Source organism: Procambarus clarkii, chromosome 92, assembly GCF_040958095.1.
Source record: "Procambarus clarkii isolate CNS0578487 chromosome 92, FALCON_Pclarkii_2.0, whole genome shotgun sequence".
Classification (NCBI taxonomy): Eukaryota; Metazoa; Arthropoda; class Malacostraca; order Decapoda; family Cambaridae; genus Procambarus; species Procambarus clarkii.
Window position 1 is genome coordinate 15,365,174 of NC_091241.1, and position 24,568 is coordinate 15,389,741.

General features: G+C 44.4%; 1 protein-coding gene across 1 annotated transcript in view; it reads left to right on the forward strand.

The window, feature by feature from the left end:
• The window catches only part of scat (VPS54 subunit of GARP complex scat), a 154,096-nt gene that overhangs the window by 308 nt on the left and 129,220 nt on the right, over positions 1–24,568 (forward strand). Inside the window, exons 2-7 of the mRNA XM_069318994.1 lie at positions 5,036–5,172; positions 5,395–5,552; positions 9,261–9,376; positions 13,983–14,196; positions 22,826–22,974; positions 23,147–23,289. Of these exons, the coding sequence (XP_069175095.1) occupies positions 5,060–5,172; positions 5,395–5,552; positions 9,261–9,376; positions 13,983–14,196; positions 22,826–22,974; positions 23,147–23,289 (893 nt within the window). The 5' untranslated portion in view covers positions 5,036–5,059. The remainder of the gene's footprint in view (positions 1–5,035; positions 5,173–5,394; positions 5,553–9,260; positions 9,377–13,982; positions 14,197–22,825; positions 22,975–23,146; positions 23,290–24,568) is intronic.

Genomic DNA, 24,568 nt, shown 5'->3' on the forward strand with positions numbered 1-24,568 from the left:
TTGTTCATGAAATGTCCCGTGGATTGTTATCTAACGCTTTATTCTACTTCCCAGCAAAAGACATTTAAATTGATTAGGTCTACTGTGAGGTTACTTCAGGCGAGGTTAGGTCAGGCGAGGCTAGGTCAGGTCAGGTCAGGCCAGGCTAGGTCAGGTCAGGCTAGGTCAGGCCAGGCTAGGTCAGACCAGGCTAGGCCAGGCTAGGTCAGGCCAGGCTAGGTCAGGCCAGGCTAGGTCAGGCCAGGCTAGGTCAGGCCAGGCTAGGTCAGGTCAGGCTAGGTCAGGCAAGGCCAGGTCAGGTCAGGCCAGGCTAGGTCAGGCCAGGCTAGGTCAGGCCAGGCTAGGTCAGGTCAGGCTAGGTCAGGCAAGGCCAGGTCAGGCCAGGCCAGGCTAGGTCAAGCCAGGCTAGGTCAGGCCAGGCTAGGTCAGGTCAGGCTAGGTCAGGCAAGGCCAGGTCAGGCCAGGCCAGGCTAGGTCAAGCCAGGCTAGGTCAGGCCAGGCTAGGTCAGGTCAGGCTAGGTCAGGCAAGGCCAGGTCAGGTCAGGCGAGGTGAGGCCACGTCAGGCGAGGCACCGCCCAGCACTTTGTCATATAATGCTTTGAAATTACTGACGGTTTTGGCCTCCACCACCTTCTCACTTAACTTGTTCCAACCGTCTGCCACTCTGTTTACAAAGGTGAATTTTCGTATATTTCTCCGGCAGCTTTGTTTCGTTAGTTTAAATCTATGACCTCTTGTTCTTGAAGTTCTGGGTAACAGGAATTCTTCCCTATTAATTTTATCGATTTCTGTTACTATTTTGAACGTAGTGATCATATCGCCTCTTTTTCTTCTATCTTCTAGTTTTTGCATATTTAATACCTCTAACCTCTCCTCGTAGCTCTTGTCCTTCAGTTCTGGGAGTCACTTAGTGGCATGCCGTTGCACCTTTTCCAGTTTGTTGATGTGCTTCTTAAGATATGGGCACCATACAACCGCTGCATTCGTGAACAATTTCTTTAGTATTTCTCCATCCATGTATTTAAAAGCAATTCTGAGGTTAGAAAGTGTAGCATAGGCTCTTTGCACAATGTTCTTAATGTGGTCCTCAGGTGACAGTTTTCTATCTAAAACCACCCCTAGATCCCTTTATTTGTCAGAATTCTTTAAAGATTTCTCACATAATTTATAGGTTGTGTGGGGTCTATGTTCTCCAATTCCACATTCCATAACATGGCATTTATTCACATTAAATTCCATTTGCCAAGTGTTGCTCCATATACTTATTTTGTCCAGGTCTTCTTAAAGGGCATGACAATCATCTAAGTTTCTTATCTTCCCTATTATCTTAGCATCATCAGCAAACATGTTCATGTAATTCTGTATTCCCACTGGTAGATCGTTTATGTAGACAATGAACATTACCAGTGCAAGAACTGAACCCTGTGGTACTCCACTCGTGACATTCCTCCAATCCGATACCTTGCCTCTGATTACGGCCCTCATTTTTCTGTCAGGAAATTTTTCATCCATGTTAGTAGCTTACCTGTCACCCCTCCAATATGTTCCAGTTTCCAGAACAACCTCTTATGGGGAACTCTGTCGAAAGCTTTTTTTAGGTCCAGATAGATGCAGTCAACCCAACCATCTCTTTCCTGTAAAATCTCTGTGGCTCGATCATAAAAACTGAGCAAGTTCGTTACACAGGATCTTCCAGATTGAAGACCATACTGTCTGTCTGATATTATATCGTTTTCCTCCAGGTGTTCTACCCATTTAGTTTTAATTATTTTTCCAATATTTTGACTATTACACTTGTCAATGATACAGGTCTATAATTAAGGGGGTCTTCCCTGCTTCCACTTTTGTAGATTGGAACTACATTAGCCTTTTTCCACACATCAGCTACAACTCCTGTACACAGGGATGCCTGAAAAATCAGTTGAAGTGGAATGCTGAGCTCAGGTGCACATTCTCTCAGAACCCATGGTGAAACTCCATCTGGACCAACTGCTTTGTTCTTACTTAGCTCCTTGAGCATTTTTTCCACTTCGTCTCTAGACACCTCTATGTGCTCTATGTTGTTCTCTGGAATTCTTATTGTGTCTGGTTCCCTAAAGATTTCATTTTGTACAAACACACTTTGGAACTTTTCGTTTAGTGTTTCACACATTTCCTTTTCATTTTCCGTGAATCTATTTCCCATTTTCAACCTCTGAATATTATCCTTTACCTGCAATTTGTTGTTTATGAATTTATAGAATAGACCTGGTTCTGTTTTACATTTGTCTGCAATCCCTTTTTCAAAATTTCTTTCTGCCTTTCTCCTCACTGCCGTGTAGTTGTTTCTCGCATCTTTGTATCGCTGGTATGTTTAGGAGTTTGGCCTCTTCTTGTATTTATTCCATTTTTGTGTCTTTTGGTTTTCTGGCCCTCTCGCAATTTCTATTGAACCAATCATGTTTCCTAGTTCTGTATCTCTGTTTTGGTATAAATTTTTTTGTGCCTTTATCATATATTTCACAAAACTTGACATACATCTCATTCATTTCCTTGCCTAGCATCAAGTCTGTCCAATTATACTCACTAAAAATATTTCTAAGGTCGCCATAATGTCCTCTCCTGAAGTCTGGTTTTTCAACTGCTTCAACCTCCTTATTTTCTTCCAGCTTATAACGCATTGCATACTTTATTCCCAAAAAGACATGGTCACTTTTACCCAAGAGAGGAAGGTACTGAATGTCAAATATCTCTTCCTCCTTCCTGGTAAATATCAAATCTAGCATGGAGGGAACGTCCCCTTCCCTCATCCTCGTAGCTTGTTTAACATTGTTGATACAAGAATGTTTCCAGGTTGAGGTCTACAAATCTACAGGTCCAACAATCTTCTGTTTTAGCTTCATATGCTAACCAGTCTATGGATTTCAAGTTGAAGTCAAAGTAGAGTGCCCAAAGAGCATAGTGGCCACCCTCTACACAGCTAGACAAGTCATGCAGATGACGCTACTTTTGTCACTCAAATGGCTCCTCCGAACATGATCCTTTTGCTGTTATAACACTAATACACACATTATATAGAAGTATCTACATTTGTGTTCACCATAGAGAACCCCTGAGCTGGTATGGTGAATGCAGACAATAACAGGTGGCCAAGAAACTGGAAAATATTGGAGGAGTGACAGGTACGCTTCTAACATGGATGAAAAATTTTCTGACTGATAGAAAAATGAGGGCTGTGATCAGAGGCAATGTATCGGACTGGAGAAATGTCACAAGTGGAGTACCACAGGGTTCAGTTCTTGCACCAGTGATGTTTATTGTCTACATAAATGATGTACCAGTTGGTATACAGAATTATATGAACATGTTTGCTGATGATGCTAAGATAATAGGAAGGATAAGAAACTTAGATGATTGTCATGCCCTTCAAGAAGACCTGGACAAAATAAGTACATGGAGCGCCACTTGGCAAATGGATTTTAATGTTAATAAATGCCATGTTATGGAATGTGGAATTGGAGAACATAGACTCCAAACAACCTATATATTATGTGAGAAATCTTTAAAGAATTCTGATAAAGAAAGAGATCTAGGGGTGGTTCTAGATAGAAAACTATCACCTGAGGACCACATAAAGAATATTGTGCGAGGAGCCTATGCCACGCTTTCTAACTTCAGAATTGCTTTTAAATACATGGATGGCGATATACTGAAGAAATTGTTCACGACTTTTGTTAGGCCAAAGCTAGAATATGCAGCAGTTGTGTGGTGCCCATATCTTAAGAAGCACATCAACAAACTGGAAAAGGTGCAAAGACATGCTACTAAGTGGTTCCCAGAACTGAAGGGCAAGAGCTACGAGGAGAGGTAGGTTAGAGGCATTAAATATGCCAAAACTAGAAGACAGAAGAAAAAGAGGTGATATGATCACTACATACAAAATAGTAACAGGAATTGATAAAATCGATAGGGAAGATTTCCTGAGACCTGGAATGTTAAGAACAAGAGGTCATAGATATAAACTAGCTAAACACAGATGCCGAAGAAATATAAGAAAATTCACTTTCGCAAACAGAGTGGTAGACGGTTGGAACAAGTTAGGGGAGAAGGTGGTGGAGGCCAAGACCGTCAGTAGTTTCAAAGCGTTATATGACAAAGAGTGCTGGGAAGACGGGACACCATGAGCGTAGCTCTCATCCTGTAACTACACTTAGGTAATTACACAGTTAGTAAATGATGCTATCTCCCTCCGTCCCTCAGCATCACTTCTCCCACTGCGCTAATTATCACAACAATCCTGCTATTATCACAATCCTGGTCATTTTTATCACAGTCAAGGGTCATCTGTAATAATGTCATCGCTAAATATTAGCAGTTATATTTTTATTTTGACATTTTTCGGTGATGCTGTGTTCACAAGCTGAACAGCAATACTATTTGCTCATGCTGCGTGCGCCAGCCTTGGTTGCTTCAACAGTACTGTGGCTCTTACACCGGAAAATATTGCCCATGATTTTTGTTAAAAATGGCGTCTGTTTACAAGAGCCCTGAGGAAGCTAACCACGGGCGATTTGAATTGTGCCTGGCACCCAATGGCATATATATACGCCATGCGCACCGTGGGACATGTTACTCATGGCATATATATACGCTATGTGCAGTTTAAGGGTTAAACATCATTTTTAGTACAGTGTGTACACAGTTTTCACGAAGCTTAGCAAGGGTAGTGCAGTATGTACAGAATGCGCACCAAGATTCCTTCAATACACCCAACTGGTGTATTATTTTGAAAGAATTTGTATTCAAAGGCATATTATACATGTGATTATTGTTAGTTTCAATCATTTAACTTCATTTGCTCTTTTTTTTATAGACTTTATTTGTGGTGTGTAATAAACTATTGAAACTTTTTAACTTTTGTTGATTATTCAAATGATGGGAAACACAAGGCTGTTTGTTGGCTTATGATCTGATTCTTTGTCATAAAAATCCATAATACAGTATAGTATTTTCTTATTGTGTTGTTCACTGTTCCTATTAACATTTTTTCTTCAGTTTATGGCATTATGAATATTCGTAATGACTGAAGTTGGAAGTGGCATAGGGTCGTCATTACTGACGACCAGTCATGGCTGGCGACAATGTCTCTATTGCCAAGGACGTATCTTCAAATTGCCAAATGACTTTATTAGGTTAGTACTACTGATGTTTCAGTTATCTGATATCATTAAACAATAAAGATGTATGAATTAATGCTAATAAAACATCTATGAAATGTATGAGAGGAAGGTTGAAGTCAGATTTGTAATACAAAGTTCATTCATTCTTTGTAATACTGTGCAGATTATTATGAAATTACAGTATAATTTATAATGCTTTCTAGCACTGCTTCATTAATCAATATGTGCCTACAGACATATACGTGATTGCCACTGTGCAAAGGAAGGTGGAAGTTTTGTGTGTAGATATGGCTACAATGGAGTGTGTTCATCATTACCGCTCGAGGGAGTAAGTGACCAGGATTATGAGGACCACGTGTTAAAACACCATGCTTTCACCATGCTTAGTAAGGGTAAGGAACATTGTAATGATAGAATTAAGTTCTGCTGTACATAATGCACATTTCTGGGAGGGCTCCTGTGGGGTCTCCTTAGTACTAGATACCTGGACTAGCTCCACCCCAGTTCAATTCATGCCAGGCCCTTGTTAGTCATTGTAAACCTACCTAGGACAAGAGGCCAGAACCTGGCCCCCCCTCTTTAGAGGTGTGCAAGGAGCATGGGGTATTAGATCACCCTATCCAAGATAAGGGAACCAGAAAGATGGACGAGACAAAACGGACAGTTAGAAAGGTAAACAGAGTATAGAAAACGAGACGAGACCCTGAACCGAACAAACCACCCAGTTGTGAAGTGTGCCACTTCTGTGCCACCAAGGTACTGTGCACCTTCCATTTTGATTCCGTAGCCTTGATGGCCAGTCATCCATGACATTGCAATTTGACATTGTCTGGTAAGGGCCCTTTGTTTGTGCATTTGTTTTTTATTTTAGTGTTTGCTTCAGTGCTTGCTTATTTATGTCTCTCCTCTTTTGTGGATTTCTGTTAACTGTTCACCTCAAACTGCATGTTTCTAGATGTTTTCTGGTGTTGCCTTTTCCCAGCCTCAGTTACCTTCCTTTTTGGGTTCAGTTTGTTGTCACAGACCTGTGCATTACCCTTAGTAATGCACAGGTCTTTGACTCGTGTTTGAGGCTTAGTGGTTAGGGGGCAGTCAAGGTTTTGTACAAAGCTAGCAGATGGTGCTGTTGTGCTCCTTATACAGTGTGCTGCTCATACCCTTAACAGTCACTTATGCCTTTAGGCTGTTTTTGTATTGGAGTTATATGGCAAGTGGCCCTGGTGCCCGGTAATTCCTACTTGGTCTATCCTTCGGGACCCCAGCAAGCCCTTTACAGATTTGAGAGGGTTCATTAAGGATCAGCACTCCGATTCTTCCCTCACTGGGTGTGAGCTTTGAGAATGTGCCTTGGTTTTCTTGTACAGTAATCTGTTAGCATTCTTACTGCCTCTGTTTTCTCTTTGTAGGGTTGGGGGATATGTCCCCACCCCTGAGGCCTGTACCATGTACTGTCATTGGGACTGAGCTTATGCCGTTCAGAACTGGGAGTAAAGGGGAAGTCCTCTGTACCTACCAAAAACAATAGTCAAGCCTTTGGAATGATATAGAAGAGCAAACTTGTAGCAGGTAAACTTCACCAGCTGCTCTAAGCCTGGATCATGAAAAGACAAACTGGCCAACCTCAGGGTAACCTTATTAACTCTAAGCCACAAACTCTAAGCTGGTACAGTACTGTATATAGGAAAACCTGGCCCATAAAGTGGCAGAGGCCTGATGAGCCGAGTCCCTAGAGAGAGAGGCTCATTAGCCTTGGGGATTTTTGCCAAAAGGAGTGACAAAGTGGTTTAACCCTTAGACAGCAACCTACTTTAGTTAACATTCTACAGTACAGTATGCTATATAGGAGTGAAGCTGAGGTTAATGTACCTTAGGTTAATGTTTCGGAAAGTAGAAACCTGTAATACAGGGCTGTATTTGACATTTCTCTGACTGTTATTGCCAAATAAAGGTAAACTTTGTAAATATTCAGTACATAAGAGTAATTAATTAGAAGTATTATGAAACATGTGGCATCATGCACATATATTTATGCAAAATAATTAAGTTTGAGACAGTTTTTTATTTTTAGTTTACCATATTTATGCCTTTCTGTGGGGTGATCCAAAAAGGTGAGGAAACTTGTAGACATCACTACTGCTAGGCTTGGGCTTGGTTACAAGGGCCTCTGGGAGTCCCCTGCTGATGTGGCTGGGACTAAACATAAACTGTCACCAGAACAGTTTGCATACCTTTCATCACTGTGAAATTGAATGGGACAAAATATTCAGAATTTAGAGATAACTCTATTGCAAATGTTCAAGAAATATGTAAGTTCATTCAAAATAAAATACTACCAGAATTCTTCACCAAATATCCAATGTTTGCTTACTGTAGGTAGTGCATGGGGATGATTGTAAACTTACAACCACTGGTCATTGACAGGTGTGGGGTGCATGATTAGTAAATATGTAACTGGCTCATTACAAATGTAAATTACTCAGTTTAAAGACTGTCATGTCCAGTTCTTGAACCAGTTGTGCTTTAAGAGACTATTGATATATTCATTAACTGTGTAATTAGTTTATCAGAGTGTAACCAGCTTAGCTAAATTAATATGGGCTTCAGTTCAAGAACCCATTATGTGCCTCTGTAACCTTTTCCACTACATCCCATGGGATGGGTATGGGGTGCATAATAAATGAACAAAATCAGTCTTGACTGCTACAGGAGAAAACCTAAAATTATAGGTAAAGATAAAATATTATAGTAATGAGTGGGGTAACTTTCTATCCATATCTCAGAAACTGGTATAACAGAATTGAGTTATGTATATGAAATTCTTTATATTTAATTGAGTATATTTGGGTAGTGACATCTAGTGGGATGTTGAGGTAAATGTATTTTGAGTGTAGTTAAAGGAGTCTTCTAGGGGTCACTGGGTTGAATTAAGGATTCTTTAGTGTCTCCCCCGCGTATACCCGAGTGGTTATGGGTTGGAAGGATCCCCGCTGTGTATTAAGGATTCTCTTGTGTCTCCCTCGAGTATACCCGAGTGGTTATGGGTTGGAAGGATCCCCGCTGTGTATTAAGGATTCTCTTGTGTCTCCCCCGAGTATACCCGAGCGGTTATGGGTTGGAAGGATCCCCGCTGTGTATTAAGGATTCTCTTGTGTCTCCCTCGAGTATACCCGAGCGGTTATGGGTTGGAAGGATCCCCGCTGTGTATTAAGGATTCTCTTGCATCTCCCCCGCATATACCTGAGCGGTAATGGGTTGGAAGGATCCCCGCTGTGTATTAAGGATTCTCTTGCATCTCCCCCACATATACCTGAGCGGTAATGGGTTGGAAGGATCCCCGCTGTGTATTAAGGATTCTCTTGTCTCCCTCGAGTATACCCGAGCGGTAATGAGTTGGAAGGATCCCCGCTGTGTATTAAGGATTCTCTTGCATCTCCCCCGCATATACCTGAGCGGTAATGGGTTGGAAGGATCCCCGCTGTGTATTAAGGATTCTCTTGTGTCTCCTTCGAGTATACCCGAGCGGTTATGGGTTGGAAGGATCCCCGCTGTGTATTAAGGATTCTCTTGCATCTCCCCCGCATATACCTGAGCGGTAATGGGTTGGAAGGATCCCCGCTTTGTATTAAGGATTCTCTTGTGTCTCCCTCGAGTATACCCGAGCGGTAATGAGTTGGAAGGATCCCCGCTGTGTATTAAGGATTCTCTTGCATCTCCCCCGCATATACCCGAGCGGTAATGAGTTGGAAGGATCCTCACTGTGTTGGCGATGGTAAGTAGTACTGGTTGTAGGAAGCATGTTCTAGAAACATGTTCTAGGAAGAGCTGAACATTAATGAAACAGTCCAAATATTATTCTAGTGTCTTAATACAGTACAATTATTATTTTTTGTGTACATTATAGCATTATTTAAAGGCAAAGAAGTGCTGTTATAAGCTAAAGGAGAGGTAAATTGACTTTGTAGTAGTGACTTTTAATCTCAAATTTGAAGTTGCTTAAATCCATAGAAATTAATTGACCAATCTGATGCATGGGATTTACCAAGAAGTATAATTATGAAATTATTTATTAGAAATTTCTTAAGATTTGTGTGAAATTTCAGGAAGCTCAGGAGTCATATCCAAGGTGCAAGCAAGAGGTAGAGAGGAGAAATGGGGTGTCTTCTCCTCGACTCAAAATGTTCCTGCTGTACTTAATGATCCAAGAAAGGGGATGACGGTAAGGGGAAAAAAATATTTTGTAGAAATTCCAATAATCAAAATTTTAATGTGGAGGGCTTGGATCAGTAGATGTTAAGTGAAGTATTCAAGTATTCTTTGTTATTTATTTGTTAAAGGCAATACATAAAAAGATGAATTAAGTAAACTGCAAAATATCTATTGGACAATATGAGGCAGCTATTAGTTGTATCGACCCAAACTCATTTATATATTCCTAACCTACACTTGAAACAGTTCATTGATGCCACATGTAATGTTCCTAAGTGTGTTGCTCCACAGGTCAACAAACCTGTTTCCATACCAGTATTTACCCAGCTTTCTTTAATCTAAGCTTTTCCCATTTATATCCTTTGTTTTGAGTTCTATTTTGTGTTGACTTGCTTAAAATGTTGTGTATACTCTATCTCCTTTGTTTTTCTATTTCTTCCATTTATATGCTTAATCATGTCATCCTCTTACTCTTTGTCTTTCTAGAGAAAGACAAAGAGTAAGAGTTAAGCTTTTCTGTGGGTAGCCGCTTCAGCTCCCTAGAGCTAATATGCGAATCATTAGACGGGCATTAGTCTATGAAGTTCAGCCTCATGGGGGTCCACGAGCCAGAACCTGGCCTCAGAGAGGCAGAGGGAGCAATGGCCCTGGAAAAACCCCTCTGGGGTTGGGTTTTTTTTCTTTTCTGCTTTCTGTTTTCCTTATTTTCCTTAACCTTTAGACCGCACAATACATATATAGATGATTTGAGTTACAATACCGGTACAGTGTACATTAATAGCTGTTTTCGTGTCTAGCTCTATAATTTAAGCACCACACGTGGGATAGGGGTAGTCATCAGCAAGCCGCATCCGACCATAAACAAACCCCACCTGGGAAAAAAAATCCAGCGTAGGCCGCCATTGTGTACAGGCCTCAGTTACCCGGCGGACACCATGGCGAGCACATCACATTTCACTGACCGACTCCGCTCAACGAAGAGTTCATCGCGACCTCTGACCGAGGATGAAATTAATAAGAATTTGTTCCCGGATGGCGATGAATCTGATATTGACGACTCCGACATTGATCACGACTACACACAGCCCTCAGATGTGGATATGACCGACGATGAGTGTGAACATGCTGGTTCCACGAGGGCTAGGCCTAGCATCTCGCCCATGCCTCCTCACCCTCATTCGACCCCACTTTGTGCCAGACCACACAGTTCATGGGCTGTGTTGTCTTGTGCAATATCCTTGCAAGATATTGATGTTTTGGTCGACGAGCCTGAGGAAGGTGAATCATTTTCCGGTTTTAGTGACTTGGAATGGGAAAATAGTTTTGGTGCCGTTAGTGCCAGTGGAGTGTGTGGTGTTGCCAAGCAACATTTTGTCGCATCAGCAGCATCTGGCCAAGCAATGCGGCACCGCATGGGACCGCATGGGGACGCTGATGAACAAAGACCCTCAACATCAAGTAATTTTCCGTCATCGTCCTTGCCCGCCCCTACTGTTGCTAGACCTGCTTCAGCTCCTGGTCTACGGTTTCCTCGCAGTGGTGCTGCTATGGCCTCTCGAAAGACAACAGGTGTTTTTGTGTGGAGTGATGGGACAGATTTTGTTCCACAAATTCCTGTCTTTGATAATTCAGATGTTGGGATTACAGACCTTTTCCCTGATACAGATCCCAATATGTGTGAAATGGACTACTTTACAGTATATTTTGATGAGCCGCTCGTGGAATATATTGTTCAGGAAACGAACAAATATGCGGCTGATCTCGTTGATGAGGAGGAGTTATCTGATTTTTCACGTTTACAGCGTTGGAAAGATACGACTGTAGGTAAAATATGTGTTTTTGGCACTGTGTATGTTGGTGAAACATTGTGTCAAACATTACTCGACCATTATTGGAGCAAAGACCATACTGTTTCAACACCAATGTTCGGCAAATATATGTCTCGACACTGATTTTCGATAATCCTCAGGTGTCTTCATTTTGCAAATGATGAAGACCAGAATGATGATGATAGACTTTGGAAGGTAAAGCATGTCCTGAATGAACTTATTTTAAAATACAGGGATTTCTACGTACCATCTCAGAAGTTGGTGATTGACGAATCCTTTGTGCTTTTCAAAGGACGTCTTGCCTTCAAGCAGTATATTCCCTCTAAACGCCACCGATTTGGATTGAAATTCTTTGTACTCCGTGACTGTGAAACAGGAATAGTGTTAAACATGATAATGTATACAGGTACAAATGTAGACATTCCTGCTAATGACCAACATGGCTTCTCAGGTAGTGTTGTGAAGGCTCTGCTTGCACCATATCTGAACAAGGGCCACATATTATACACAGATAACAATTATCCCAGTCCCTTGCTAACCAGGTTCTTGCTTGATAATAGAACTGGAGCGTGTGGCACAGTGAAGGCAAAACGAATGGAAATGCCAGTGTTTCCAGGTGCTATGCAGGTTGGTGATTGTGAGCTAAGAAAAACAGGTGCAATGCTTTCAGTGCGGTGGAAAAACAGGGGTGAAGTGAACATGTTGACCACCATTCACGATGGTACAATGTTGGACAGTGGCAAGGTGAACAGAACAAAACAGATAATCTATTAGCCAGATTGTGTCTTGGACTATAACATCAACATGCGTTTGGTGGATAATTGTGATATGATGGTGGGGGCAGTGGAGTGTATATGGAAAACAGTGAAAATGTTTTTCCAACCTTGTTGACATAACAATGCTGAATAGTTACAAAATGTAATAAATGTAATAAATGTTACAAAGTGTAATAGTCAAAATATTGGAAAAATAATTAAAACTAAATGGGTAGAACACCTGGAGGAAAACGATATAATATCAGACAGACAGTATGGTTTTCGATCTGGAAGATCCTATGTAACGAACTTGCTCAGTTTTTATGATCGAGCCACAGAGATTTTACAAGAAAGAGATGGTTGGGTTGATTGCATCTATCTGGTCCTAAAACAGACTTTCGACAGTTCCCCATAAGAGGTTGTTCTGGAAACTGGAACATACTGGAGGGGTGACAGGTAAGCTACTAACATGGATGAAAAATTTCTTAACTAACAGAAAAATGAGAGCCGTAATCAGAGGCAAGGTATCGGATTGGAGGAATGTCACGAGTGGAGTACCACAGGGATCAGTTCTTGCACTGGTAATGTTCATTGTCTACATAAACGATCTACCAGTGGGAATACAGAATTACATGAACATGTTTGCTGATGATGCTAAGATAATAGGGAAGATAAGAAACTTAGATGATTGTCATGCCCTTCAAGAAGACCTGGACAAAATAAGTATATGGAGCAACACTTGGCAAATGGAATTTAATGTGAATAAATGCCATGTTATGGAATGTGGAATTGGAGAACATAGACCCCACACAACGTATAAATTATGTGAGAAATCTTTAAAGAATTCTGACAAAGAAAGGGATCTAGGGGTGGTTCTAGATAGAAAATTGTCACCTGAGGACCACATTAAGAACATTGTGCGAGGAGCCTATGCTACACTTTCTAACCTCAGAATTGCTTTTAAATACATGGATGGAGAAATACTAAAGAAATTGTTCACGACTTTTATTAGACCAAAGCTGGAATATGCAGTGGTTGTATGGTGCCCATATCTTAAGAAGCACATCAACAAACTGGAAAAGGTGCAACGACATGCCACTAAGTGACTCCCAGAACTGAAGGACAAGAGCTATGAGGAGAGGTTAGAGGCATTAAATATGCAAAAACTAGAAGATAGAAGAAAAAGAGGCGCTATGATCACTACGTTCAAAATAGTAACAGGAATCGATAAAATTGATAGGGAAGAATTCCTGAGACCTGGAACTTCAAGAAAAAGAGGTCATAGATTTAAACTAACAAAATAAAGCTGCCGGAGAAATATAAGAAAATTCACTTTTGTAAACAGAGTGGTAGACGGTTGGAACAAGTTAAGTGAGAAGGTGGTGGGGGCCAAAACCGTCAGTAATTTCAAAGCATTATATGACAAAGAGTGCTGGGGAGACGGGACACCATGAGCGTAGCTCTCATCCTGTAACTACACTTAGGTAATTAATTACCCAGCACGAACACTGCCGTGCCCAGCACGAGCACAGCTGTGCTCATCACGAGCACAGCTGTGCTCATCACGAGCACAGCCGTGCCCAGCATGAGCACAGCCGTGCCCAGCATGAGCACAGCAGCAGCTGAAGTCAACACAGCAGCAGCTGAAGTCAACACAGCAGCAGCAAAACTGATGCAAGCATCTATAAACATCGTGTGTGAAGTGAACAATTAGAACAAATGTTAAATTTAAGTGTGTACATAGTGTTAAAATTAAAGTTGCAGTAATTTTAGTGTACAATAGTTTTCATAAACTGTATTGTAGTACTCAACATACAGCAGAACTACTTAATCAACACAGTGCTAACGGCATAATACACTACAGTACGTATTTACTGTAGAGCATTCACAACTCCATGAGGCTTCAAGATGGACACGTCCAAGGTCCGTATGTACGGCCAAGGTGACAGTGTGCATGTAATTATGTATAAAAATAATATTGTATATTATACAGATTTATATTTAGTGTACTGTACTGTACTCTCTTTTTCAGCGGGATTTTTTCACTAAAACTTGGGGTGAAAATTTTGTAGAAGTTAAAGAAATTCCTTCTCATGTGGCTCTTCCTCAAGTTACCACAAAACATGTGGAGTCTTATGTTAGACGACTCCGCAAAAGGCAAAAACTCCTTGCTCGACTAGCCTCCCTTCAGGCTGGCAAAGCACAAGAGGCTGCAGAAGAGTCTTCACTGGAACCCAGTCCTAGAGGTAAGGGTATACATTATTAGTTTCATATTAATAATGATAATGATTATTTAAAAGAATGTGTGTGTACAAAGAACATAAGAGTAATGTACAATTGTAGGGACAGGAGTTACACATACTAATGAAGCCACTATTACGCAAACCGTTTCCCGCAAAACTTAAAATAAATAGGCAATTTTTTTTTTATTAAAGGTGTGAGGGGTAAAACACTTAATACTAAAGGAGACATATGCTAACAAAATGAGAAGGTTCTCATTTTATTCTTGCCAACTCATAGTCTATATAAAAATGCCTTAGTCTAAAAATTATGGAATACATATTAAGGAAACTGAATGAAGAGGAGACAATTTCCAATATGATTGCTGTCCAATGAGGGATACAGTACAAGCTAAATAATAGAGACATGGTGGTTCAAATTATTTAATTAAAAATTAGTTTACATATGGTTTCCTGTTTTCTGAGAAAGATCACATATTTAACACTTACATAGTCAGGCTGAGAGCAAAGACCATACCCCTAAATTGTTATGAACGACCAAGGCCCGAAACAACCTTTTGCCCCGAATCGCTATGCGTATTAGTGGCTTTAGGTATTGTATGTACTAGCTCTATCTATAAATCCAACATTATGTTTGTAATTCATCTTCTATGTATGTACTTGTTCCTGAATAAACATTTGAATTTGATGAAGCATTCAACAACTACAGTCTCCGTGGTGTAGTGGTAAGACACTCGCCTGGCATTCCGCGAGCGCTATGTCATGGGTTCGTATCCTGGCCGGGGAGGATTTACTGGGCGCAATTCCTTAACTGTAGCCTCCGTTTAATGCAACAGTAAAATGTGTACTTGGATGAAAAAACAATTCTTCGCGGCAGGGGATCGTATTCCAGGGACTTGCCTGAAACGCTACGCGTACTAATGGCTGTACAAGAATGTAACAACTCTTGTATATATCTCAAAAAAAAAAACAACCTGATTTAACATGCATTTTCACCTCTAAACTGATGATTTTCATGGCTTGCTTTAATATTAAGGAGTCATTGTCACTTGATGAATGCTTTCCACACATGCTTGCTGAATGTTGCTTATGTTTGAGAGGCCCAATAGTACAGTGGGGTTTGATCTGGACTCACAATCCAGAATTCAGGGTTCAAATCCCGGGCGGGACAAAAATGGTTGGGGGCATTTTTATTTTTTTTTTCATAAACTAAGACTAAGGTTTATAAGGATTGTCAAATGACATACCTAGTGAAACTACAAGCAAGAGCTATTATCCTACCTCAGCTCATTTGAAGCCTGCTCCTAGAAACTCATTTCATGAGAATGTACTTTTAAACTACAGGGGTACCTCAGTTTAAGAGTTTAATTCTTTCCTGGAGACGGCTCGTATTCCGAAAACTTGTATTCCGAAGCTAATTTCCCCATAAGAAATAATGGGAAATGAATTAATCCGTTCCTGACTACCCCAAAAACCCCACATCAAACTAAATTTTTATACCTAATTCATCTAAATAAACCTACAAAACTATGTTCAAGTTATTACTTACCCTTGCTGAGGACTGCTGTTGGTGTATGGAAGATGTGAGGAGGAGGGAGGAGGAGAGGTGTTACTGTTTGGAAGGGAAAGTCCCCTTCCATTATAACATCAGGCAGTGAGGACTTCACTGGTATGCACACTCTGGCACATTTTGCCTGCATACCACTAGGACTTGCTTGTCTTACTAAGAATCTCTCTAAAGACACTTGTTTTTCCCTACATTTTAACACTTGTCTGTATTAAGACATCACATTGTCATTTAAAAGGTCAATGCAACGGCCTGCTACAGCTTTATCTGGGTGAGTTTTTTCAACAGAACTTTGCAGTTCTTCCCATACTTCACACATTTTCTTAATCAAGAAGGGACATCCTCTACTGCCTCTACTCACAGCTATTTTCTTAGGTTGAACCTTACCAATGGCTTTCTTGAGACCCATGGCGAGATATATAATGACAACTTTTATGCTCAAATGGCCAAAAAACGGACAAAAAACTGTAAATCCTTGTGAAGAATTCAGGTGGAATAGTCACTGGGCGCAAGACACTGGTAAACTGAGGCGCGATCGCTGTGCCACCATGTGCTAGTCGGCCTGTACACATATCAACAAACTTGTGTTCCGAGGTAACCCTCGCCTTCCGAGACACATTTTCCGAGGAAATCCTGCTCGTATTCCGAAAAACTCGCATACAGGGACACTCGTGTTCCGAGGTACCACTGTATCACATAGGGTACTATTATATTAAGAACTACCATATAAGGAACCTGGTGAAACTGCAAGCAAGAGCTGTTATCCTTCCTTAGCTTAGTTGAAACCTACTCCTAGAGGCCCATTTATTTCATGAGCCTGTTATATGAATCAGTAGGAATAGCCTTTATTCATAAAACTTTGGCTGAGTGGGAACACATATTACGTCCATAAATAAATCTATGGATCTTGAGCGGGGATGCATGTTGCATCCAAAATTTAAATATTTATTAAAAATCGTTTTCTGTGGGGAGCCCCTACGGCTCCCTGGAGCTTATCAGGCTAATATATGTTTTATTAGACCAAGACATTAGCTAAGGAGTTCAGACCTACCAGGGACCAGCGCCAGAACCTGGCCCCTTCAAAGAGGTTTCAGGGAGCAATGGCCCTGGAAAACCCCCTTGTGGTTTGGGTTTTCCTTATCTGCCATCGACTGGGATTTGCACCCAGAAAGGTAGGCATCACAAAACAAACCCCACGTGGTAAAAAAAGACTAAAACAAAAAACCGAACAGAGAGGTAGAAACTCCCTACAATCCCAAGGAAACAAGTAAACATCACACTTTACTGCCGCGCCGATCGTCCGCGCAGCCCTCCCCGCCCTGACAGGGGGAGGGGGGAGCCCTGGACCTACCGCGCTAGCTGCCGAGCATCAGTTCGCAAACTAACGTCAACCAGGATAGACGCTTCTCTGGCCTCAGTTTCCTAGGCGGTGTTTGCCTTGTGTGGCGTTCACTGCCGTGTGTTGTGTTGTGCGGTGGCCAGGAGTACTTCATCAGTGCCGGGGCTGCATGCGCTTAGGGGCTTCCTTCCCTAAGCGCCCTGTGAGTACAGCCCCTGCGTGACAGGGTTATCTTCCTTGGGGCGTTCGGGAACCATTCCCGTCGAGGTTCTTGCTGCTCGGCATTTGCCTCGCCCTTGGGGCCAGCTGGGGCTTGGGGCCCTTGTTTGGCCCTGGGTAGGGACTGATATTGTGCTGGTTAGGGCATCAAGGTGTTGTGCGACCTGCCACCTAAGCGGCGACCGGTTCCTGTTGCCTCTGGAGACGGTGTACTTTTGCGGGGTTTTTCTTTTGTTTTTATTTTCATTTGCCTGGTGGGGTCTGCCTAGTGTAGCTATAGTTTCACTGGTAGTGTTTGGTGGCCCTCTGCTAGGGCCCCCGTGATGGTACATGTCGCAGGGGCTTTCAGTGTTGTCCTCTACCCCGTGTTATTTTAGGGTGTTTAACCGGTTAGCAACACCTTGCCCGGGCTTCCCGTAATTGTTACCTCCACGGGCCCTGGAAACCCCTGTCGGGGCTCGGTGGACCATTGAATGTGTCTTCCGGGTCCCAACCCGTCTTGTACGGGATCGTTGGTTGCTGTGCCCTTGTCTCCGGGTGACAGTTGCCACTTTTACCTCTGTCATGTTGCCTGTTGGGTCACTGACACCTTGACCCGGAGTCTTGTGAGAGAGATTCCCTGCTTGTTCTCCAGTACTCTCCTGATGTTATTGTTCAGAGTACAGGCGGCATCCGTGTTGCAAGCTAGGTTAGGTTGCTGCAACACGCTAGGTTGGTTTCCCACTCGGATGCCCCGAGGCCGCTCCATTTTGGTTAGGTGCTGTTCGCCCCTTTCCTTCCCTGTTCCCAGTTCCGGACCGTCTGTGGGTTTCGGGGTCAGGGCGGGGTTTAGTTGGGGCCGAGACTCGGGCAGTTTTCAGGGGCTGCCCCTTTCGGGTTGGGGACGGAGGTTTTCGAGCCTATTCCTTCTGTCAAGGCTTCTGGGTCTTACCAGTGGCCCTTTCTTGCTGCCTTTCCAATGGACTCTTCCTTTTCTTTAAGGGTGGAGGGCTTGGAGGACGTCTCTGCCCCGGGGCCTCTGTTGCGGGTTCCCGGGGCTGTGGGGGATGCCTGCTAGCAGTTCTGTTGCAGTTTGCCCCAGTCTGGGTTTTCTGCTTCTGGGCTGAGTTTTTTGCCCATCCAGTCTGCTTGCTTCCCACTTTCGCTGGCGTGTTTTCGTATCTTTTGCGTCTGTCACAGCCCTCTGTTCTGGTGGCCATTTTCTTCTGCCAGTTTCCCGGCGTGGCCACGAGTGCGGTGTTGCGGTTTGTTTACATGCGCCTGGGTGTGCGAGCGAGTGTCTTGGGTGAATTTTAAACCTTTTTCAGGGGTTTTATTCTCCTGTTGTCGTTTCTTTGCTTTTCTGGTGTTTTCTGCCCGTTTCCTGTTCCTCTGGGAACGTTTGAGTGTTAATTTTTCACCGGGTTTTCCGTTTTGTCTGTTTTGGGTCTGGGTCCTTGGGTTTGAGCTCAGTGTCCCTGTCGGTTATGCTTGCTCCCACACCTTGTCCCTCGGTTTTTGGTCTGTTTTGACTGTTTCCCTGGAGGTTCTGTCTGGGGCTGTGCTTTGCCTTTCTGTGGTGTATCTCCGCCGGCAAATGTGGTGTTTTGTGCTCCCCCTGGTTCGATTTCGGGTTCCTTTGGGTTCTTTGGTTTCGTTCTGGAGGTTTCTTCCTCTTGGGCCCCCTTTATGGGTTCAGGGGGCTTTGTTTTCTCGTGTGTGACCCGGTTCTGCCTTCTGGGGTTCCGGGGTCTTCCTGGCTTGCAGACTGATCTTTTTGGGTCTTGGCACGTGTTGTGGTCATGCTAGGACTTTGGGATTTTGTTGTCGAGGTGGGCCTTTTGATGCAGTTTTGTGCCTTCTTCGCCTGGCCGGCGTGGTGCTCTCTGCCCACTGGTCGGCGGCTTGTAATTTTCTTTTCACGTGTGTGTACACCTGTGCATGTACATATGTACACTGTGTGTGTGCGCACATGTGTATGTGCATACGTGTGTAACATACCTTGTGTGTATGTGTATATGTATATATGTGTGTATGTGTATATACATAATATATATGTATATATATGTATATGTGTATATATACTTTTTCTTTCGGAAGGGGCTCTGTTCCCTTCTCTGTTGACGGGGCGCTCGGGGAGCAGTTTGCTCTGCTGACTCTCTTATCATCCTGCAGTTAGTGGGTGCTTTTGGTTTTCTTCCGGCCTCTGGTGGCGGCGGTGGACGGCTTCTTCCCCTTTGGGGGGTTCACGGCTGGCGCGGTGGGTTTCTTCCCCTGCGCTTCGTCATGTCATCTTCGTGGGTGCATTGGACATGGTCAATCCGCCCCATCCTTCTGGGGTTCCTGTCTGCTCTATGCAGACATGGGCCTGTCAAATCTGCGGTTCTTCTGGACTTCTTCAGTCTGCGTCCTGGATTCTATGCCCCTCATCGGAGGACTGTTGTCTCCTGTCCGGCTTCTGTTGGGACCGGGTGCCTGGATGGTGGCCCTGGACCTCCAGGTCAATAATTGGCACGTTCCTCTCCAGTTTCTGGGACTGGCACAGTTGGTGGTGGGGTGTCAGGCTTACCGCTTTTGTTGCCTTCCCTATTTTGTAATTGGCACTTGGTGTATTTACGCATCTTTACCGGATCTTGATTCCCTGTCTGAGTCTGCTTGGGGTTGGGTGTCTGGCCTACCTCGACGACTGGCTGGTGTGGGCTCCCAGTCGGTCCGCTTGTCTGCTCGCTAGGGGTGTGGTTCTTTCCTGATCGCCGGGTTTGGTTTCCTGGTGATCCGGAGGCCGTTCCATTTGTTTCCGTCCCGGGTTCGGACCTGGCTGGGTCTTGTTAGGGCTCTTGGGCCGCGCCTTGTCTTTCCCTCCAGAAGTGTTGCTGCGGCTGGGTCCCACCTTCGGCTGTTCATGAGGGGTCTCAGGTTGCTCGGCGGTTGCTCAAGCAGTTGTGCGGGAGTCTGAACTTCGACGTGCTGGTCTGCCCGCCGGGTTGGGTTTGGCTTTGGCATCTGTTTGGTTCCTTCGGAGACTCCCCTTCCGCCTCTCTTGCAATCGTTGGGTTCGTTCCTCCGGGGATCTTGTGTTTGTGCTGCACCACCAGCTTCCTCTTTGGGGTTTTCGGGGTTCCGTGCCTTGGCACCTTCCCGAGCCTTCGCTCAATGTGTTCACGGACGGGTCATCTCTCGGCTGGGGCTTTGTGACCAGTGCTCACCAGGTCGGCCGGGAATGGTAGGGTCTGTCCGTCTGTCAGGCTAACAGCACGGTTCGGGAGTTCATGGTTGTCTGGTTTGCGCTTCGGAGGGTTTGGGTCATGGTGCTCTACCATTCAGCTCCATACGGACTGTTCTCTGGCAGTTTGCCAGAACCACAGGGTTTCTCTTAGGTGTTTGACCTTTGGCGTTGGTCCCTTAGAGTGGCTCGTTTGCTGGATTCACAGGGTTTGGCTAACCGTGAGGTTCATGTCCGGCGTGTGTCCTACGTCCTGGCGGACAGCTGTCGCGGTTCATTCCTCTGTTCGCTGATTGGCCAGTCTTCGCCGACTCGTTTCTTTGGCTCTGCCAGACGTTTGGACTCCTGGCCATGGACGTCTTTGAGTCGGTGTGGTCTAGGCGTCGCCCATTCTATGTGGCACCCTTACCCGCCTGCGAGGCGTTCACGGTGGATGACTTTCGGCAGGACTGGTCGAGGTGGGGGTATCTGTTCCTCTTCTCCCGGTCCAGCTGTTGCTTTGGGTTCTGGCTTGGTTGGAGCCCATTCCCATGAGAGTAGTCCTTATGGTCCCTTGGTGGCCGGCCCAGCTTTATTTTCAAACGCTGCTTGATAGGTGTCCGAACCCGGGGCGTTTTCCCGCGGCTCCGCCTCTTTCGGCAGGTCAGACCGGTCCTGTACATGACAGGTTCGGCCTTCTCCTCGGCTCTTCGCGTCTGGCATTTTGACGCAGGTATCACCATCTCTGTGGCGATCAGGTGGCTTTGTTGATGGTGTCCCACCTGCGAGCTTCGTCTGGGTGACAGTATGACGTTCCTGGTGTTTCTATACACTTTTTCTTGCTCTTCGTAGGTTGTCTTCTCTTTCGTATCGGGTTGTCTTGTCCTTTCGTGGGATTTCTGGACTACAGTTTTAGATGTTTCTTACTGTCGCCTCATTTTGTGCAGCGCTGGCGGAGTCGCTCCGGCTTGCGTTCGGGGTGGACGTCACATCTGCTCCGTTTCGTACTCTTTCTCGTGTTTTGTTTCACCTCTGGCCTGCTCATGCGTCGCCTGAGCCGTCCTGGTCCTTGATCAAGGTGCCCTCTTATCTTCTCAGTTTGTGGTAGCCCCTTCGGTTTCTGCTGTTTGGTACTGGTGGTAGCTTTGAACGTTTGCAGCCTTTCTCTGTCCTTCTGGCGACGGTCGAGACGGCTGCTTTCCGGAGGGGTCCTTGAGTTATTGATGCTTGATTGGTTTGGCTGGGGGTGCGTCCTGTGTTGTCCGGTTGCGCTTTTTTGCCGTTACCTACATACCGTGTCTGGGGATACGCTTTGGGTTGATCCGGTTCCCTCGTTCCCTGTTTCAGGGCTCGGGTCTCCTCGATCGTCGGCAGAGTTTTTAAGTCTTCCAGCCTGTGGTCTATCCTTGCGCCTGTGCTGTTCGGATGGTTGCAGCTTTCGCTGCTGTGTTGGTGACGTCTGGGGCTCATTTCGGGCGCAAGGATTTGAGGGTCGCACAGGTTCCTGGCCGCCCGTTCTTTATGCGCGTGTCTGCTCCTGTGCGTTCTTGTTGCCTTGGGTCGCAGGTTGCAGCCTGTTGTCTCGGCTTCGCATTGCGGAGTTTGTGGTGGCCGCCTCCTGGGTCAGCCCTTTCTTATTCTTCTCTTTGGGTATGAAGCTCCTGGGAGCCGTAGGGGCTCCCCACAGAAAACCAGCGTTGAATGTAATGAAACCCCATTTTCTGAGTGAGCCCCGGAGGCTCCCTGGCAACCCTCCCTCCCTCCCACCGGTCGGCGTTTTTTTTGCGTTGGTTGAAGCTTAGCTTCTGAACTGATGCTAGGCAGCCGGTGCAGTGAGGTCTGGGGCTCTCCCCCTCCCCCTCTCGGGGTGGGTAGGGCTGCACGGACGATCGATGTGACAGTAAAGTGTGATGTTTGCTTGTTTCCTTGAGATTGTAGGGAGTTTCTACTTCTCTGTTCATTTTTTTGTTTTAGTTTTTTACCATGTGGGGTTTGTTTTGGTATGCCTACCTTTCTGGGTGCCTAACCCCGGTCGATGGCAGATAAGGGAAACTCCAACCACAAGGGGGTTTTCCAGGGCCATTGCTCCCTGAAACTTCTCTGAAGGGGCCAGGTTCTGGCACTGGTCCCTGGTAGGTCTGAACTCCTTAGCTAATGTCCCAGTCTAATATAACATACATTAGCTCGATAAGCTCCAGGGAGCCTCCGGGGTTCACCCAGAAAATGACGTTTCATTATATTTAACGCTGGTTTTTTAACACGATTTTCAGTAATTTTCCTAAGTTGTATTTATTTAATTAGCGTACTACCATATGTGATTTGTATGCAGTAACAGATCAGTTATGTCAAGAGGGAGTCCCAGCCATCTTCCTCTCCAGCAGTTTTAATTTGGAAGACCCAGACACCTTTTATTCCGTGTTCTCCCACGTAACTTCTGCTGGAGTCTCTCTGAAGAATGCAAAAATTCTTCAAGAAAAGGTGAGTTGTATTTGTCTCGCAATTCTTCTAATGTGAATACAGTACCTCCATGTTCTTGGTTATGTGTAATGTTTGGTGTACTTATCAATGGTGCAATTGGTATTCAAAATTCTATTGTTTACAAAAAAAAAGATAATAAAACATTTGTTGATTCAAGTAATTTTCTCCTCAGCTGTTCCATTACCTAGAAAGTGTTGAGATGGATATGAGCAGGCAGATATCAAGAAAATCATCTGCTTTTTTTGATACTATGACATACCTCAATGCTCAGATGGAACAGTTGAAACTGAATCATGCAGCAGTTTCCACTCTTAGGTGAGTATGTTTTGAGATTGTGTAGAAAATGTCTGTATTATTTCTTACTTGTATATTAAGTTTACACAGCTCTCATGTATTCTGTGGTACAGTACTATTGTGGTACTTGTTGCAGTGGTAGCCTATGATTAATGTTAACCTTATCATAGGTGTATCCTCACTGGATGTATTGCTTTGAAGGCAAGAGTTGCAATAATCACAATTATACAGTAGTTTTTATTCATCATTCGGCCTCTCAACAAATCTCTTATTTTTTATGTGGGGAGCCCGTCGACTCCCTGGAGCTATCGGACTGATAGTAGTAGCTATATTAGTCTGGGGGCTTCAGTCAGTGGAGTTCTTATGCCTACCATGAACCACGAGCCAGAACCTGATTTCCTCAGAGAGGAGCCGGGAGCAATGGCCTATGAAAACTACACTCTTTGAGAATATATTCATATCTGCCATTGACCGGATTAGGCACCCCAAAACAGACCCCAGCTGGTAGAAAATTGCAACCCAAGACCTAACAGAGCCCAAAACTTCCCCCCCCCCCTCCCCAAGAAAAACAAGGTAACAAGCCCACCAGTTTATTGACTGAAGCCGACTGGGGCTGACTTCTTCCTGGCTTCGATTTCCTGTCAGGATTTTACCCTAGTGGTTTTACCTGCTGTATGTTTGGCGGTGGCCAGGTGTTCCTGTACTTCGGGCTACATGTGCTTAGGGTTCTCTTTCCTAGGCGCCCTGTAAGTACATCTCTTGGGTCTCAGGGTTATCTTCCATGGGGCTTTCAGGTTTTCACTCACGTAAGGGTTGCTGTCGCTTGGCATCGGTCACGCCCTTGGGGTCAACAGTGGTCTTGGTGCTTTTGTTTGGCCCTGGGTAGGGAGTTTTTGTTGCTGGTGTGGGCTCATGGTGCTGCACAGCTCACATACTAATGGCAGCCGTGTGTCTCTCTCTGGCTTCCTGTTGTTGAGGTACACTTTTGGGGTTTTATTTTCATTCTTTTAAGTTCTTTCCATTAGGTTCACCTAGGTTCCGTTGATAGTCCTCCGCTCGGCCCCCTAGGTTGCGCCCTTCTCAGGGGTCTGTTTTCCATTAATAGTTGGCTCGGGTGACCATGGATATGTCTTCCGAGTCCCATCTCGCCTTGTGCGAATTTGCAGCATTGTGGCTTTTGCTGCAGTGGATTCAGCTAGCTTCAGACTATAGTTTGGCTCCATTCTGACTGTGTTTCGGTAGTTAATTGCCTGAACCGCGGGAGGTCTTTTCGGTCCTTGGCTCTTTGGGGCTGGTTACT